The 18,389-nt window shown below is 36.1% G+C and overlaps 1 protein-coding gene across 8 annotated transcripts in view; it reads left to right on the top strand.

Moving 5' to 3' along the window:
- The window catches only part of LOC127873151 (homeobox protein Nkx-2.2a-like), a 384,621-nt gene extending 367,358 nt beyond the window's left edge, over positions 1 to 17,263 (top strand). For 3 of the 8 annotated variants that reach the window (XM_052416818.1, XM_052416817.1, XM_052416820.1), the window contains one exon: positions 15,954 to 17,263. In XM_052416818.1, coding sequence (XP_052272778.1) covers positions 15,954 to 16,804 — 851 coding nt within the window. In that variant the 3' untranslated portion in view covers positions 16,805 to 17,263. Of the gene's footprint in view, positions 1 to 611; positions 1,442 to 1,479; positions 1,993 to 11,420; positions 11,662 to 15,953 lie in introns of those variants that run through there. The other 5 variants (XM_052416815.1, XM_052416814.1, XM_052416819.1 and 2 more) reach the window with 5 other exon arrangements.
- Positions 17,264 to 18,389: the final 1,126 nt, after the last annotated feature.

The following is an 18,389-nucleotide window of genomic DNA, read 5'->3' as shown; positions in this document are numbered from 1 at the left end:
TAGGGTGAGCGCCTTATATCATGGCCGGCAATAGGTGGGGTCTAGGGTGAGCGCCTTATATCATGGCCGGCAATAGGTGGGGTCTAGGGTGAGCGCCTTATATCATGGCCGCCAATAGGTGGGGTCTAGGGTGAGCGCCTTATATCATGGCCGCCAATAGGTGGGGTCTAGGGTGAGCGCCTTATATCATGGCCGCCAATAGGTGGGGTCTAGGGTGAGCGCCTTATATCATGGCCGGCAATAGGTGGGGTCTAGGGTGAGCGCCTTATGGCCTATGGCTCTCTTGTTGAGAATATTTCTTAAGAAGTCGTAAGAATAGTTGCACATGGTGACTTGAGATGAACCAACGTGGTGTAATTTTGATTTCGGACCGTTTGAAATGAAATTATTTTATCAATTATGACCGCCAATAAATGCGATTCCCTTGCGACAGATACGGCGTGTATCAGAACATAAAGGGACGCGCTGGTTTTTATCTTCTAATAACTCGAAAAGCAAACATGTTTTTACCAATGACTGAAGGGTGCAATAAACCGCGAGATATTTGAATATTAGTACGGTATCATAAAACATTGTAAACTGTTCTTATCACGTTCTATGGCTTTGATTTTAGTCTCTGTCAGCGTTGAACCCGTCAAAATTGAACATTACACATCTGTTTGTGCCTCTTACAAGGATTGGCACAAATCTTTTATGATATTTGGATATTATTTCTTATGGCAAAATCGTGTAGGCTGATTGAAAGAAACGTATCACATGAATACTTCGATTTGAATCATGTATAATAATGCTTTTTAACCATTAAATACTTATACATGTGGACCAAGTGTAAGATTCTGATAAATATTTTTTCTTGTTTACATTATTAGTTGATATTTTATATGTGTGTGTACATAACATACATAACTCACGTGCATGCTAGATTTGGAGTTTGGATAACGTGTGATGCAAACATCGATGGGACGCAATAAAATATATGACGTAACCAACCTTTCAACGTCAGCAGTGACAAGTCGTGGATATATCGTACATCCGGATCGGTTACGTTCGGAGAGGAGAGTTATAATAGATATTCCACGGACAAGGAACACGATTAACATATATAAACTGAAAAACATTGCCGTAATATTGAAGTGATGAGTCTAACAATGTAAAATGAATCGTCTTAACTGTAATTAACAATTTAAATAGTGTGTAGATATTGTTAAATATGACAGTAATCACGTGCATTTGTCTGATTGAAAGCAAATGATGGAACTGATCTCGAATCCATAGCCAAATCACGTGACTACAGTGCATAAATATGAGTGTCGTGTGAAAACATTACTTGTGTTTCGTTTCACTCATCAATTAGACGCATACCATCTGGAGAATATTTCTAATACAACATGTAATTTCAAGACGGAACAAACAAACATCAACACACATACACCCAATATTTGTAAGCACGCGTAACTTATGGTTGTCAATTAAAGATTTGAGAATTAACATCTACATTTTGTGATACGAACCACGCGGATATACTTATGTTAAAAGTATAAAGTATATGAATACTTAATATCGACATACGGCAATGTAATGCTGTTATGCATTCTTCTTTAAGTGCTAATACCTTTTCAGTTTTTGTCTTCACGTGCCATTTCACGTCCTCCATATTTTCCATGACTTGTTTGTAGCTAGATCTAGAAGTTTTTTTCGAACACCCTTGTAAAACATGACAAGTCTCGTCTGCTTAACTCGACCAATCACGTCTGCATAATTAACGTGCGGTAAAAACTTGTCCTCTGCGCATGCGAGTGCACCATCACCAATCACTTTCCATATTGCACGTGCATTTAGTAAAGAGAATACGACCATTGTAAGACGTCATACAGGTCAGTGTCACGTGTCTGTCTGTATACTTGTCTGCTGCAGTCAGCCGTTATTTCCGCCATGACAGACGACAACACCATGACCTCCACCACTAACGCCATTGCGGAAGCCTGGTCCGCGGTAAGTTAACCCATTTATGCCTAGTGGACTCTCCAATCCTTCTAAATTGGATCAATTTATTTCCAAAATTAGGGATGTCTAGTATATGTATTTCTATATTTAGAATATTTCTTAGAGAAATTCCTTTAAGCAAACAGCGCACACCCTGATGAGACGCCGGCGTCTCATCTGGGTCTACGCTGTTTGCCAATGCCTTTTTTCTAGACGCTATGCATAAATGGGTTAATATGAACCCTCATAATACATTTTATAATGTTAAAATTTCACAAATAAATCTAAAACAATGTTTTATGTTTGCTTCATTTCTCTGTTAATAAAACGGTTTACTGATTCATATATTTCATCCTTAGTTTTCCTTAGTTGTGTGACAACGGCAAAGTCTTGCTCTATGTATACGCGTATCGTTGTAGAGTTACACATATCATCTCACACATTCTATCTTGTCTTGACTTAAAATTTAGTTATTTCAAATATACAACACAGGTAATGACTTTTAATTGCATTAAAAAACACACATAAACAACGTACAATAAAACTTAGATGAAAAGATCTTTATTTATTTTTTATTATAATACGACAAAACTATTTCATTACCGATTTTCAAATGTTAAAGTTGAATTAATTTAATATGCACTTACAAAAATTATATGCCGAATAAGCTAATAAAATTATTTTTCACCACAAACATGATTTACGAAAACTTAACAAACTTCAGTTTTCTCTTTTACTGACAGTTTTCTCGTTTGTTGACCGCATCTAGCTTAAGAAACACGCGTATGCAATATAAGTTATTTTTATTTTGGTAATTTTTAAATTCCTCATGGCGCTCGCGGATCTCGGTTTAAAATTTTGACATCCGCGATTTCCTGTTAATAATCTATTTAATAGGTGACACGTTATTGCCTCGCATTCCGCAAACAGTACAGCGAGATATAGAATCATGGCGATAGTTAACTTAAGACAGTGTGAATACTGTCTCGATGGATAATACCATGCGATTGTTCATTGATATATTGATATAAATGCGAAAAAAATGCGACAAAAACGCGATCTTTTTTTATATGACACGCGGGTGGGTGACAATACATTTGTCTGTTTTTATTTTATTTTGATTTGCAAAACTGCATTTGCAGACTCCGGCTCGTTTTTGTACAAATACCGCAACATGGTATCATGTTAAAGTAATAATAATGGGCGTATGTGTGCTTATATCAAGATGTGATTATTTTGTATATTGGCTAAAGTTCTTTTATATCAAAATGATAGATTTTAATTTATATTCTTTATAGATGTGTCCGTCATTACAAACAGAACAAAAATAACACTGCCTTATATAATTTGAGTTACGAAAATGTAGAATAAAGGTAAGATTTTGAAAGTATATTCAAAAATTAAACGCGAGGTTTTTATAAATACAAGAATCAGTCATTTTGTATAATGAAATCAATATTTCAACAAAAATTGAAAGAACATAGGAGATATCCTTTCTTTTAACTTGAACCAAATGTATAATTTAAGTTTTCACAAGAACGTTTACGGAACTGTCAAAAATATTTGACTTTCTTACACATATCGCGTATAATTTTAAAAGAAAATTCATTCAGACATCTGCAAATGTGAAAAAAAATAATAATCCCTATCTCTAAATAAAATAAAAGTATTAAGGAATGTCCACTAATATACGGTATATTCCATCGTTGTCTTTAACATAATGTCTTGCTCATTGTATCAACATATATAACTCCCGTAACAAATGTAAACAACACAGTTAATCGTTAAATAAAAAATAATAATTTGCAAACGGCTAGAATATGATTGGTATTTCACAATAGTTATAAATTTAACAAAAATGCATACGTTACGAATAATTTGATTACACAAATGGAACAGAGAAAATGGTCCCAGATTTTCATATGTTATAAGATTTATTTATGGATGAATTTAGAATAATCACTGACCTAATTAAAAAACGCAATTTCCTTAGAAAGTGAGCAATATTTAACCCATGTATGCCTAGTGGACTCTCCCATCCCTCTTAATTGGATCAATTTATTTTCAAAATTAGGGATGTCTAGTATATTTATTTCTATATTTAGAATATTTATTACAGAAATTTCTTTAAGAAACAACGCAGACCCTGAATAAACGCCGCATCATGCGGCGTCTCATCTGGGTCTGCACTGTTTGCCAAGGCCTTTTTTCTAGACGCTAGACATAAATGGGTTTAAGTTTACGCCAGGCAAACGAAGCATGAGTGATAATACGAGTTTCGAATACAATTTGTTATTGAGTTTTCGAAGAATATTTTCTAATGAGCAAATATCTGTATGCCCCTTGTTATCATTCATTACTTTAGTTAATGACCTTAAGATAATAGCACATTAATTTCATTGAATATCTAATAAGACATGCAACATATATTGATACATGTTGTGTGTTTTTTCACTCAATTATAAACGAGTACTACACATTTCATTCGATAAAGCTTTGTAACAAAGTATTGCGTTTAAAATATATGTTTCGTGTGATGTTCCGATGAAAAGATTATATCCTTATTGATTAATATGATAGTATAAACAATTTGAAGCGTCACAATTTCACTTCAGTAACTATTTGAGAAAGAGCTCTGATTGACAGACACAATACGTTCAATTGAGAAACAAAAAAGGATACAAGCGTACACTTTTGAAAAGTGTCACTTATTTAACACGTATCCTCTTCATAAACAATCTTTTAATCCCGTCGCTCATCGATTCTTGTAAATCTTTGACCCTTCTCTTTTAAAACAATTATCTTTCTCACCGTTTAGTAGATTATATTCATAGCTCTGTTAGAGAAGTGGCGATAAAGAGATTAAAATATGCATTTGGATTTAGTACAATATTGACCGGATTTGATACGTTCTCAAAACTAGTCACACCAGCAATAAAACCATTCCGGTAGACAAACAGCTACATTCTGCGGTTGCCACATTTGCCTGTCCACTGTGGAATGCACAAAGACACTATTCGGAGCGGGTTCAGCAGTTTATAACACTATCAAAGACGCTAGTGGCGTTTATTTTGCCGTTTCAAAGCATATTTGAGCTTCAAAGGATTCGCATCATAGTCCTGTCACCTGTTTACAAATAAAACGCAAAGTCCAGATCTAGCAATGAACGGTGAGACTGATTGCGCAATATCTCGTGCAAAAAGCACATGTTTCGTGTTTCGAATAGCTGCGTCGCCAAGTTGTTCGCTCTGCGTGTTCTTCCACCCAGCTTGCGAAGGTACGTAATGCGCACATGGGATTCATTGAACAAAACTTCGCTCCGATTATGGTCGAGAGCTGCGACCAAACATTTTCAAATTGTGTGAAAGTTTTGCTGTTTTCTCTTCAGTTTGGTAAACATCGCTCCAAACATGTCCATTTCCAACTCCAGCGAGTGGATGAAATGTGGACCCGCGTTGAAGTCTCGTTCGGAAACGCGGGCTTTCGCGAGATGATAAATTGATGGGAGGACGCGTAAAGACCACTTACAAAGCGCCCTGTTTAGGTAAAACGATGAAAGATCGTCTTGTTGTACGCGGGATTATGAGGGGCAAAATATAATCGCAGAAATACGGATAAAAAAGTAAAAGTCGGAGCGCAGTTTTAAGCCGGGTGTATTCTAATCCAAAGGAAGTTAAATACACTTTCGGGCTCATAAACAGATCGAAGTCATCACAGACGAGAATCTTAGCTTTTTTACATTAGTCTGATTAAACAATACGTTAAAGATATGCGGACTGAAAATAACACGAGGAAACATATTAATTTGCCGTGCAAACAATGTCAAAGTTTTATAAATGGAAAAACAAACGTTGAATTTTAATGGAAATGCAAATCTTTGCGAATAAACTTCGAGATCCGCCGTGATGTAAACATGCAAACTCAATCCATTTGCCATTAATCCGTCCGAATCGATAAACGCCCGGTATATGTACATTTTACAATCGCATTATACACCATGTACCGACCCATCACGTAGCAAACATACCCGTTTAAATGTCATTTGTCTGCGCGAACATGTGATGCTAATGGCCATTCGCGACAAACTCCAAAATGGAATTTAACTTCTAAATAGAAACACCTTTCAATTGCTACCTCAATGCTTTAAGTATCAAAATACAATATGTATTCGACATCAAGTTGCTGATTATGTTGCACTTTGTTGCCACTGATGTCCTCATTACCTACTTACATAGAAGCATATGTTAAGCTACCAACCAGCAATTAAAGGGGCAATTTGTTCGCAAAATATTCAGGCAATGGGAACAGCAACATATTTAGTACAGTTGAACCTGAAGGCTAAACAATCCAAAAAGAGCTTGAGACACAGTCCTTCAAATCCAATATGGTTGCAAAATCAAAGATCGCCGCCGCACCCTATTAAGTTATGCCAAAATGAAATTTTTCAAGAATATGTACATAAGGCAAAAATGATGGAAAACTATTGCAAATGATTTATCTTAAAATATTTAATTGTTTTAAGAGAAATCACATTCAAATGTTATTTTACATTAACTTTATGTTGAGCCTTTATCACATTTTGGCGTAAAATTGGAAAAAAAGTAAAAATAAAGTTATTGAAATAATTATTACTATATGTACAAAAAAATAATGCATTAAATGATAAATCAACACTTTTTTTACATAATAAATCATTCAATTTGGTAAATTAACCCATTTATGCCTAGCGTCTAGAAAAAAGGCCTTGGCAAACAGCGTAGACCCAGATGAGACGCCGCATGATGCGGCGTCTCATATGTGTCTACGCTGTTTTCGTAAAGGAATTTCTGTAAGAAATATTATAAATATATGAATAAATATACTAGACATCCCTAATTTTGGAAATAAATTGATCCAATTCAGAAGGATGGGAGAGTCCACTAGGCATAAATGGGTTAAAAAAGAAAATTCAGTTGGAAGACATAAAATATTAAACCGATGTTTGCAAATGTAAGATTTATGCATTTTACATAGAATACTCAGGAAAAAATATCAAATGGAACATTTAATACTGAAATGCAAAACTTAAAAGTTCTCTGAATATTATACATTGTAATAGGGACAGTTCAACACAGTTAATAACATAATTTCATAAGCGATTATTCTTCATTGAAATTGTAAAAGTTGTATCATTAATAGTTATAGAACACTATTGTATTCACTGTTAATTTAAATTAATTACTTTGGTTCAATTGTATCAAAAATCTATGTCTTATTGACATGATCTCGAATCCATTTTCTGAGCAGAACCAGTACTCTTGGCGTCTTAAAGAGATCTCAATTCCTTTTCTACAGCATTGATCGAATCCGTTACCTCCCGGTTGGCGGACATCATGTCCACTACGCATGTGCGATCTTTTGCTATCACTTTTTGTCTTTTTTTTCTAAAAGATTTTAATCGGTATCTTCATTGAGTTATTCTACAAACTCCAGCATTTATCAACCATAAAAAGACCTCGCCGTGACATAACATGTGGTTCCTTTTCTTCGGACCGAAACGTTAATTTATGCATGTTCAATGTTTTCAGTATAAATAAAAATAAATATGGTAGACACATATATATATACAATTTGTGTTTATCCTAACTTGTTTAATACAGAAAAAAAAGTCGTCGGCTTTTAATATCTTGTCCAAGAAATTTACCTTATGCTACGTGCTTATATTTACAAATTATTATCTAAACAATGCTTTACACGACGTATGTAAATATAAATATCAACCATACTTTTATCGCTTAAACCGTTTTAAATGAATGCGATGTTAGAATACAATGAGTTATTTATCATAGTAATGTGTGCGCCGTGTAACATGCGTTATTTATCATAGTAATGTGTGCGCCGTGTAACATGCGTTATTTATCATAGTAATGTGTGCGCTGTGTAACATGCACGGTGCTGATAATTTTACGATCACAAAAGTTCTGTTGTCTTGTACACAGTGGATAATTAAATTCATCACATGTGTGTTGGCATCAATATGAACATGTTTGACCATGTGACTCAATACACTACTGTGAATTGTCATAAACGTATTAAGACATTTAAAAGTATCTAAGAATACACTGACAATGTCTAATTAGTTTGACAACCATGGCGTCGGAAAATGGTAATTTCTTAAATTCAGTGTGGAAACCCCTGTATCGTTTCTACTAAAAAGACAATTTTTTGTAAACCAAAGTTAAAAGAAATATTTATTATAATAATGAGGAAGCAATTTCGATGTTTGTCCTAAGAAAATTGACAGCACTTATATCCGCAGTTTACGCATTCCTAAAATAGACGGACAAACCATTGCCAACCGTTTATAAACATTGTCCATTTCTTTTGCAACCAATCGTTTTTAATTTTATTTTCCTCCAAGCGTCTAAACGTGGGGATTTGGCTTAATCTTGTTTGTTTCAAAGTATTGCACGTTTGTCCGGTACACTTACAGGTCGTTTTCCTGTCGGGCTTCAATAAGACGGGTTTTAGGCAGGCTGCTTACTCGGTTGCGTAGTTTAGCAATCTCGAGGATTTACCGGAAGTAATTTGGCGCCATTTGAGTTGCTGTCTGCATCAGGATTGAACAGAATGTGACAAAATGATGCCATAATGAGACATGCACACTTTAATACCGCAATTGTAATATATATTTTATTGTTGCCGCTCCAGAATTAAGAAAAATGTATTAGAACTAACTGTTATGAAAATAAGTGTACTCTTTTTATTTTCTACCATTATAACCGTGTAACTTTAAGGTAAATATTTTTTCAAATTATACGCATCATACATTATACACTTTTGAGAGCTTAAATCGGAGTGTTATGTTTTCGCGTCTAGACTGTTTGTGTAAAGTTCGGGCTCTCCAATGCTCGGTTTGAGTTGTGGGCCGGTACACACTCTTACCGGGTCCACAAACAATGATCCCGCGAGATTTGGCATGTTTGTTTAGCCTCTTCATCGTCATAAGTAGTTGACTTTGATGGGTTTTCGAGGTTTTACCAGTTCTACACGCGATAATACCGCGGCTTCGACAGCCCTGCCATGTCGCTACGCACTAGAACACTAAATATTAATTAACGTCTAATGCCGCGTAAGAGTCTTTCGGTGCGAGGTAAGCACTGGATCAATACAGAAATGTCGTTATCGTCAGAGGCTTTTACTGGCTTAAATAATACCAGACTTGAACGCAACAATGTTGAAAAACAAACAATGAACAAAAATATATAAAATAATCGTTTTATATACATTTTGTTTATTAACCCATTTATGCCTAGCGTCTAGAAAAAGGCATTGGCAAACAGCGAAGACCCTGATGAGACGCCGCATGATGCGGCGTCTCATCAGGGTCTGCGCTGTTTGCTTAAAAGCATTTCTGTAAGAATTATTCTAAATATAGAAATAAATATACTAGACATCCCTAATTTTCGAAATAAATTGATTCAATTTAGAAGGAAAGGGAAAGTCCACTAGGCATAAATGGATTCATGTAAGTATGACGAAGGTGGTTCCAAACGACGTGTACGTTAGAGACACAGTATCTGTACGTGAAGTATTCTTTTTTAGACCCTTACCGCAATAAATACAATAGAAATTAACGAAAATTCTTTAATAAAATCGCTTTTTTATTGATTAATGGAATCATTTTTTAGTGGACAAGATCAATATGAAAAATAATACTTCATTTTGCAAATATTTTTTCTCGATCATTTAAGAAAATAAAAAACATATTTGCGACAGGGACAGTGCAATGATTGTAATCCTAGTTAAATAAAGGCAGTAAATTGAGACGCGGGTTTTTGTTTATATTGCCCGGTAATCCCGGTGATCGCTCACTCGCGGACATCTACAAACACGACGTGTGTACCTTGCCGCTGTAAGTTCTCGTCCTATGTACACGTCGGTTTTGGAAAGTCAAATAGCGCGCTCAGCTCCTTATGTATTATGATAGCTGCCATCTCAGAGAGTGTTTGCTCTGTCTGTGGCGAGACGCGCCGCGCACCCAACAAACCCCAAACCCGTCGTCCGTGGGGTGACACTGTTGCATTTGCGCGCGCATTTGGTTTGAAACTAGTGCAATACTTCGCATGGAAGTATACCAATGAACATCTTATTCAAGTTCGTCATGTCATGATCAGTTAAAATACTTCAAAAGACAGATTTTATCAAGTTAAACATTGACGTACTAGAACTTAAACTAAATTATCTTAACGTCATTTAATGTTCATGGAGCAAATATTCGTACAAATTATATATATTTTAAGAGGAATTGGCGCTTACATTTGTTTAAAGGCCACTGTCAACTACGAGCATAATAATGTTTCATGAATTGCAAACTGGTATAAAGATATTTCTGTCGTTGCTTGTCAGCATACAAGAGTATTAAGGATTTGAGCGAATAAATCTTAGTTGACTGACGATCGCGTCACATGGTTTCTCCTTAGTAGAATATCAATTTTAACGTTATGTAATGCGTTAAATTAAAAGTCGTTTCAAGTCCTCTTAAACGCTCATTAGCAGACGATGAGCGCGTGGTCGTGGCAGGCGTTACGTCGAAGATTTAGACGCCCGAGAACTCTCAGTTATTCAGCAGTTGGAGGACAATAGCGCCGTCTTAAGTAGACGTTATATAAGATGTCCGCGCCTCGTTTAATTATAACCAGGGCAAAATTTCACTACAATATGTTCAAGTATCACCCACTAACGGCCATCGATATTTATTATTTAAACCTTTCGTCAGCTAAGACAAAGTGGGGGCGATTTATAGCTGGAAACATTTTCATCGCGTTAATAGCCATTCGCGACTTTGGATTAATTAAACGCAAAACTTTTGTCAGACAACTGGTCAATTATCGTGCGCAATAAAACAACTCTCTAAATGGCATAAAGCTTTTAATGCCCACTGAGTGTAACAGCCTTATTCTTTTACCATAAATGGCTAGATCTTAAACGTATAGAGAACGCCGGGGTACCACCCACCGCCCGCCTCGCTTATAACGCCCGTTTAACAAACCAATAGGCGTGGCCTCTCTATCAGTAGAGTGCATGTGAGTGGTCGAGCGGTTGACAAAGATTTCTCATGTGAATTAAGTTGACCCTCCTTCATGTATTGAACGGTTGCAATGTCAACAAACACTGCGTGAAATATAGCTATCAGTTGAAATCCTCTATCATACTGGCATGTGTTAAGAGCCGTTAGATTTTTCCCTGTTGTTTTTTAAAAATTAAGAACGCCGCGGGAGTAGATTTATAGTTTATAGAGGACTTAGATTCTAAAGTCTTAACACTTAAGTTCGGTTTATCGCACGTGCGCGTGTGACATCGCTGACTACGGTGATACGTTGTGACGCTGTGAAGTAGTTTATTCCATCGGTACGTTGTGACGTAAATCCACTGTTTTACAACCATTTCCGTCTCAGATGGACGGCCACCTGGTGCTGAAGTCCAGCAGTTTCAATGTCAAGGACATCCTGGACCTTCAGCCCGGCGGCAAGCTGGCCTGCAGCGCTGTGTCGAGCGAGACGACGTCCGCGGGCTCGTTTCGGACGATTCCGAACATTCCCGAACTGCCGCCAGTGGATTACGGCGGATACGACGCCGGCGACAATCCGTACGCCCGATGGTTGCAGAACAACTCTGCAGATGTCATGCAGTATACACGTACGTGTCTTTGCTAGTACTATAATAGCTTCTGTTTGCGACGCGATCTGTAAATACTGGGCTAAATGCATGTGGATACAGTTTCGTTCCAGATTCGCCTGTGCAGTCCGAAAATGCTAATTAGGGACGACCCTTTCCGCTTTAACAGGATTTTTGCTAAGAAGAGACAACCTTTAAACGAACAAAACCATAAAGCGGGCTTCACAGGCTTATAAAGGACAACACTTTACGCACAAACGTTAAGCCCAGATTTCCCAGAGAGCGGGTCGTTTGCTTGTCAATGTCGTTGGTTTTATATAACGCATTTCTCAGCAAATATGTTCGTTGAATTGAACGCTGACAGTCAAATCTACAACAGTATGTACGTGAGATAAGTACATTCAGTTCCGGTTTGGTTCCCAATTGAACGCAATTCGAAATGGATCGTAAACGCGGCATTAACCCATTTATGCCTAGTGGACTCTCCCATCCTTCTAAATTGGATCAATTTATTTCCAAAAATAGGGATTTCTAGTTTAAATATTTCTATATTTATAATATTTCTTACAGATATTCCTTTAAGCAAACAGCGCAGACCCTGATGAGACGCCGCATCATGCGGCGTCTCATCTGGGTCTGCGCTGTTGGCCAATGCCTTTTTTTTCTAGACGCTAAGGCATAAAAGGGTTAAGGACGCCGTCGATTTTGCTGTTCAGTTAAAAGCTAGACTCGTTTTCTTTATTATTGCAAAATGTTTAAAAGAAAAGGTTTCGTAACCACATTACTGATCACAAATTAGACGTTTCGGTCAATATTTAACTTATTTCAAAGTGAACTCTTATCTTACGCGCAAAACATATATAACACAACGTGTTGGTGTAATCTATTTTCTGTACTTTTGTGTTCATGCATACACAATGATTAAATTCGTATTATCTATAAAGTAATATATACCATTTGAATATATGTTTATGTATTCAAATGATTTAAAGTTTAGTAAAAAAAATTCCTCAAACTTCGCAATGGTGTGTATATCATTTCAAAATACTGAAAAGTATGTAATAAGGACAATTTATATGAAAACATTCATAGTATTCTATTTAATTGCTACAATATAAAACGGTTACAGAGAATGGATATTTCACGTTTCAGTTCGTAAACAGAAAACAGTTGGAAAAGTATATGGCTTTTGATAATTTCTTTTTTTTACCTGTAGTTTTGAATTACACTTTCATGTCTGGGCGTTGTTATAGAATAAATTCATAAGCCGGAATATATCAAAATGTATATTATTTTCTTAATCACGTGTTTACTATATATTAAAACATATGAGCTCCGTGATTACAAGGCGCGTCCTTGTTTAATATAAATATAAAAAAATATATAACGTGGCTTTATGCATTTGTGTAAATTGTCGTCCCAGATAGCCTGTACATTTCGCACAGATCCTCAATGGTGTTTGAAATGGATAAAGTAAATAATCTTTTCATTGGGCGTATATTGTGGACTGTCATTGCGCGGTATCGTTTATACATTATCGTATACAAATGCATTTGCGTAAAGTGTGGTCCCAGATTATCCTGTACAATTCGCACAGGGACGACAATTTCCGCCAAAACTTGATTTTCGCTAAGAAGTGGTTTTCTTTAAATGAAAAATACCATAAGATCAGAAAGTGTCGCCCCTGTCTGCCCCATGCGGACTGCACAGCTCAACCTGGTTCGACACATTACGCTCACGAAGTAAGCACCGTTTTCCCAGGGCGCGGCTCAAATGCATGTTTATACTTGAAAACAAGTTGCTGATGAGATTAGTTCTGTATACAGAAATGTGCAGTGTATATAGCATTAAAAGGTTTATTCAACGAATTATAATCGCGTGTATGTATTGCCAACTATAGTTGCTTTAGGAATTGTGCGAAGAGGATTCTTTAATAAATCTTATTGCAATTAAATACAAATTTTGTTAGCACGCTGGCATTAAGTTTGGCAATGGTAACCCATTGTACAGCGCACAGTTGACAATTATTTACAATACGTTATGTTTTCGTCAGACAAAAAAATCAACAACTGCTAATGTTTCAAAAAATGTTTCTTACGACAAATGAACAATTTCACATTTCAGTTTATGTATCCCACCTAAAGGGAGTTGTGGCAAAAACATGAATCAAAGTTTATCAATAGTAGCTATATTATGATGCACACTTTCGATTTCACTAGATTAAAATCTTAAAGACTTTCACCACGTTCGAAATCCTACTATCTAATATTTCGCTCGAAAGACCCTTTTTAATCTTTAATTAACCTATCTTTTCACTGAGCGTATATTGTGGCCTGTCATTACTGCGGTATCGTTTAATTTTGGTTTGAATTTTCATCCAGGTGTTATGTCGGTTTCGTCCGGCCTATCCCTTATCAGATTTGATATTTACTTTTATCCATTTCAAACACCATTGAGGGTATTCATACGAAGTTTGTACTATTTGGATGTCTAAAGATTTGCTTTGTGCAAATATACGTAATATTATTTTATCATTACCACCTCGCGTTCGCTAATTAACAACAGATACGTGCGTCTTTGCGGTATGAAGGAAGATAAATACATTCTCATATTTGGCGATGAACATATTTCGTGGACACAGGTTGGTTTGTTTCGAGCTGAGACTTGGTTTATGTTAATTGGAGGTAACAAGACCTCTACAATCTCAAAAATTTTAATTCTTTATATTTTCGCATAACTTGGTTGATAAATATTAATTATAGCATGAAAGTCGCAGTGTTCCAAAAATCAAAGCTCGCTCCGCTTCACACGTATTTTCATCTTACCATTTTGTTTATCTAACTACTTAAGGTATGTTTGAAATAATATTGTTGAGGTTGCTTACGGGATGAAAGCAAAAATGTGATCTGCAGATGGTTTAACTTTCGTTGCATACATAATTTAAAAAGGTAAAACAATGTGTTGTTCATATAGTATACTATTGTTGGATTCATAGTTCAGATTATATGAGTCGTGTGCTGAGAAAACTGGGCATAATGCATGTGCGTAAAGTGTCGTCGCGGACTGCACAGGCTAATCAGGGACGACACTTTACGCCTTAATTGGATTTTTGCTAAGAAGAGACTTCCTTTAAACGAAAAATGTTATATAAGCGGAAAGTGTCGTCCCTGATTAGCCTGTGCGGACTGCACAGGCTAATATGGGACGACACTTTACGCACAAGCATTATGCCCAGTTATCTCAGAACACGACTCGTATATTTGAAGAAAAAATAGCAAAAATTAGTTTACGTATTATAATAAAATATCCCATAAATTCGCATTTAACACTCATAAATATATAGATAATAAATACTTATTTAGCATTTTGAAAGCATTTACAGAATACATATACAAAGTATGTCGGTTTCGTAAGTTAAGTCTTTTTTATTTACAACATCATTTTCTTCATTATGTTAATTAAGTTCATCCGTAAACAGAGTTATAATGGATTGTTTTATAACATCGATACAGAAATAAACATATAAGATATACTTTATGTATGCGATTAATTTTTATAAAGGCTTGGTACATATGCTTTAAAGGTAAAATAACGTTTCGATTTTTTTTGTATGTATTTGATAAGGATTTGACGTGCAACATAGTTAAAAAACAGTAATGTGTTTAGCCGACAAATGTTTATTATTCTACACTTAGTTCATTCAAGAAATAATTATACTATAAGAAAATTCGTATTTAATATGTTTGTTTCAATGAATTAAATCTTGTAAAAAATGAACAATATATTATATAAATATATAGTTGTTTTTAAAGGACTTCATCGTTATATCGTCCATCGAATACTTTGTTGTGATGTTTCTGATGTGATTTATTTTCAAAGATTGATTTTTGTATCAGATTTTGCATATTTTGTATTATCATAATCATCATTATCATCTTCGTCGTCGTCGTCGTCCTCGTCGTCGGAATTGATAAGGAGGTTATTATGACAATTAACTGTATAGTTCTTTTTTTCCTTTCTATGTTCGTGTGCATGTTTCAGAATATATACTTGTGTTATGTTACTGAAGACCACATTGTAAAAAAGAAATTATTTCTTTATGTGCATTGTTCATGAAATAAAGTTATTATTATTATAATTATTATATCCACACCATGGTCATTTGATTGCAATTTAAACGTAGTTGCTAGTTAAACGTTATCTCTAATAAAGTATAAATATGGGCCTATGACTTACATATAAATTTACATATGATATAATACTGTTATATAACGTAATAAATTTATAAATAAAGTCGTGTCGTTTGCTTTTAGACATGCACCACCATATGAACTCACCCGGAAGCAGTTCGAACCAGTCTGCGGGGGAACTCACACCACACGACACAGCCGGAAACCAGTCCAGTCGATCGATGAAATCGGAGCACGAGGACTCTGGTCTGGACGCAGATGACAATGACAAGGAAGACGATGAACTGATTGATGATGAAAACGGGGAAGAGTCGGGTAGTGAAAAGAAAGACTCTAATAGTTCCGAGCCGCAGAAAAAGCGGAAACGACGCGTGTTGTTTTCAAAAGCTCAAACATACGAATTAGAGCGTCGTTTTCGACAGCAGAGATATTTATCCGCGCCGGAACGGGAACATTTAGCCAGCATTATCCGCCTTACACCAGTGCAAGTGAAAATTTGGTTTCAAAATCATAGGTATAAACTAAAGCGCGCTCGCCAAGAAAAGGGTCTGGACATGAATCCGTTGCCGTCGCCGCGTAGAGTGGCTGTTCCGGTTCTAGTACGCGACGGAAAGCCTTGTCAGCCTTCAATGAACGGTGGACTTATGAAATCAAACGATCACCACCATCACCACTCTGTGTCTTCGAATCTCAGCTCAGTATCGCAAATGGTGCATACCGGTATGGGTGGAATGAACGGTGTGAATTCCATGAACTCACTGCCGCCAATTGGCGACGGCCTCCAGTCCATGAACACTCTCAACACGTCCCTATCCTCGCAAATGAATATGAGCTGCGCGTATAATATGAACACGGCCGCCATGAACTCTATGAACGGTATGAACATACCGAACATGAACAGCTATACGAACAATATGAACGTGTTACCTGGTTACAGTCACCCACTAATGCAGCCTCAAACAAGATGGTGGTGACTGTAGGAAACATTGTGTGTCTTGCTATTAATTCATCTCCATAGAAACGAGTCTCAGTCCGCGTTTGAAACAACTGTCTCAATTAACCCATTTATGCCTAGTGGACTCTCCCATCTTTCTAAATTGGATCAATTAATTTCCAAAATTAGGGATGTGTAGTATATTTATTTCTATATTTTGAATATCTCTTACAGAAATTCCTTTAAGCAAACAGCGCAGATCCTGATGAGACGCCGCATCAGCGGCGTCTCATCTGGGTCTACGCTGTTTTCCAAGGTATTTTTTCTAGACGCTTGGCATAAATGGGTTAAACATTTCGTCTCATTATTTATTTGCGTCTACGGTCAATATATTGCTTTGTCGCAATTCTAAAATGCATTTAGCCATTTACCGGCAGTGTGATTAGCCATGTACCGGATTTTTTGCAATGCAGGCTAAATAAACTGAATAAACTTCAAAGGGTCATTGCTTTAGTGCGAGAGACGTGGTGCTTTTCGCAGAAGTGTTGTGCGAGTAGCGAACATAAAGTTATTTCGCAGTGGCTGTTACTGATGAAGCATTGCGCGATTGGGTCAACCACCCTCAGTTATTGCAGGAATATGCACGTATGTACATTAACAAACAGTGAAATACGTAAAATATGCATTTGGCTTGAGTCATATGAACAAAAGATGCATATGTCGATATGATGATACGCATATTTTATTCTTCGATAATGAGTTTTTAGTTTTAACCAATCTTTAACAGATTTAACATTTTGACCCGTTTCTTCTAACCAAAGTGTATCTAAGCAAGGAGGTAAATGTTGTTTGTAAAAATTTCAAAATTGTATTGTCCACATTCGTGATTTTTCGGATGTAACTCCATGACAGTGTTTAAATATATTCAGGCGTATAACCAAGGTTACAGGCGACGCCAGTATCAGCAAACAGGATTCCAGGTTTTAATTTATTGTTGTATCCATTTTAACATTCCACTGCTACCACTTTTGTCACATTGTTTCACGTGGTTAATGCATTTTCAGACGTGATCTGTTTTTTCTTTGTTTTGTATGTTTCATATTAATATTATTTTGACAGTTTATTGTCATTAAGAATCTGCTTTTGCGATGAAATCAAAAGATAATAAAAATGAGAATATAAAATATAATAAGTGTCTTCTATTTTCCGGCAAATAGAGCCTGCACGAAGATGTCTGTTGAATAATAATAAATAACAATAAGAAACAATCTGTTGATTCGCGCACACTGCAAACTGTTAGAAAAATAGCAGAATTAAGTTAATCAACATTGAGTATATTGTTAGAATATTTAAACTATCAAATAATGGCGGAAACAGAATTACTGATGGGTGGTTGTGATATAGATAGTCCGAAATCATATGATTGACAACAATTTCGCATACATTGTGTTTTCGTCCAAGATTTGTTGTACATGCACCCTCATTGAAACGGGAAATCTCTAAGATTTGTTTTAACCCATTTATGCCTAGCGTCTAGAAAAAAGGCCTTGGCAAAGAGCGTAGACCCAGATGAGACTCCGCATGATGCGACGTCACATCAGGGTCTGCGCTGTTTGCTTGAAGGA

Source organism: Dreissena polymorpha, chromosome 3 (genome assembly GCF_020536995.1).
Source record: "Dreissena polymorpha isolate Duluth1 chromosome 3, UMN_Dpol_1.0, whole genome shotgun sequence".
In the NCBI taxonomy this organism is placed as follows: Eukaryota; Metazoa; Mollusca; class Bivalvia; order Myida; family Dreissenidae; genus Dreissena; species Dreissena polymorpha.
The sequence above is the reverse complement of the archived record's forward strand: the minus strand, read 5'-3'. Positions and strand labels throughout refer to the sequence as shown.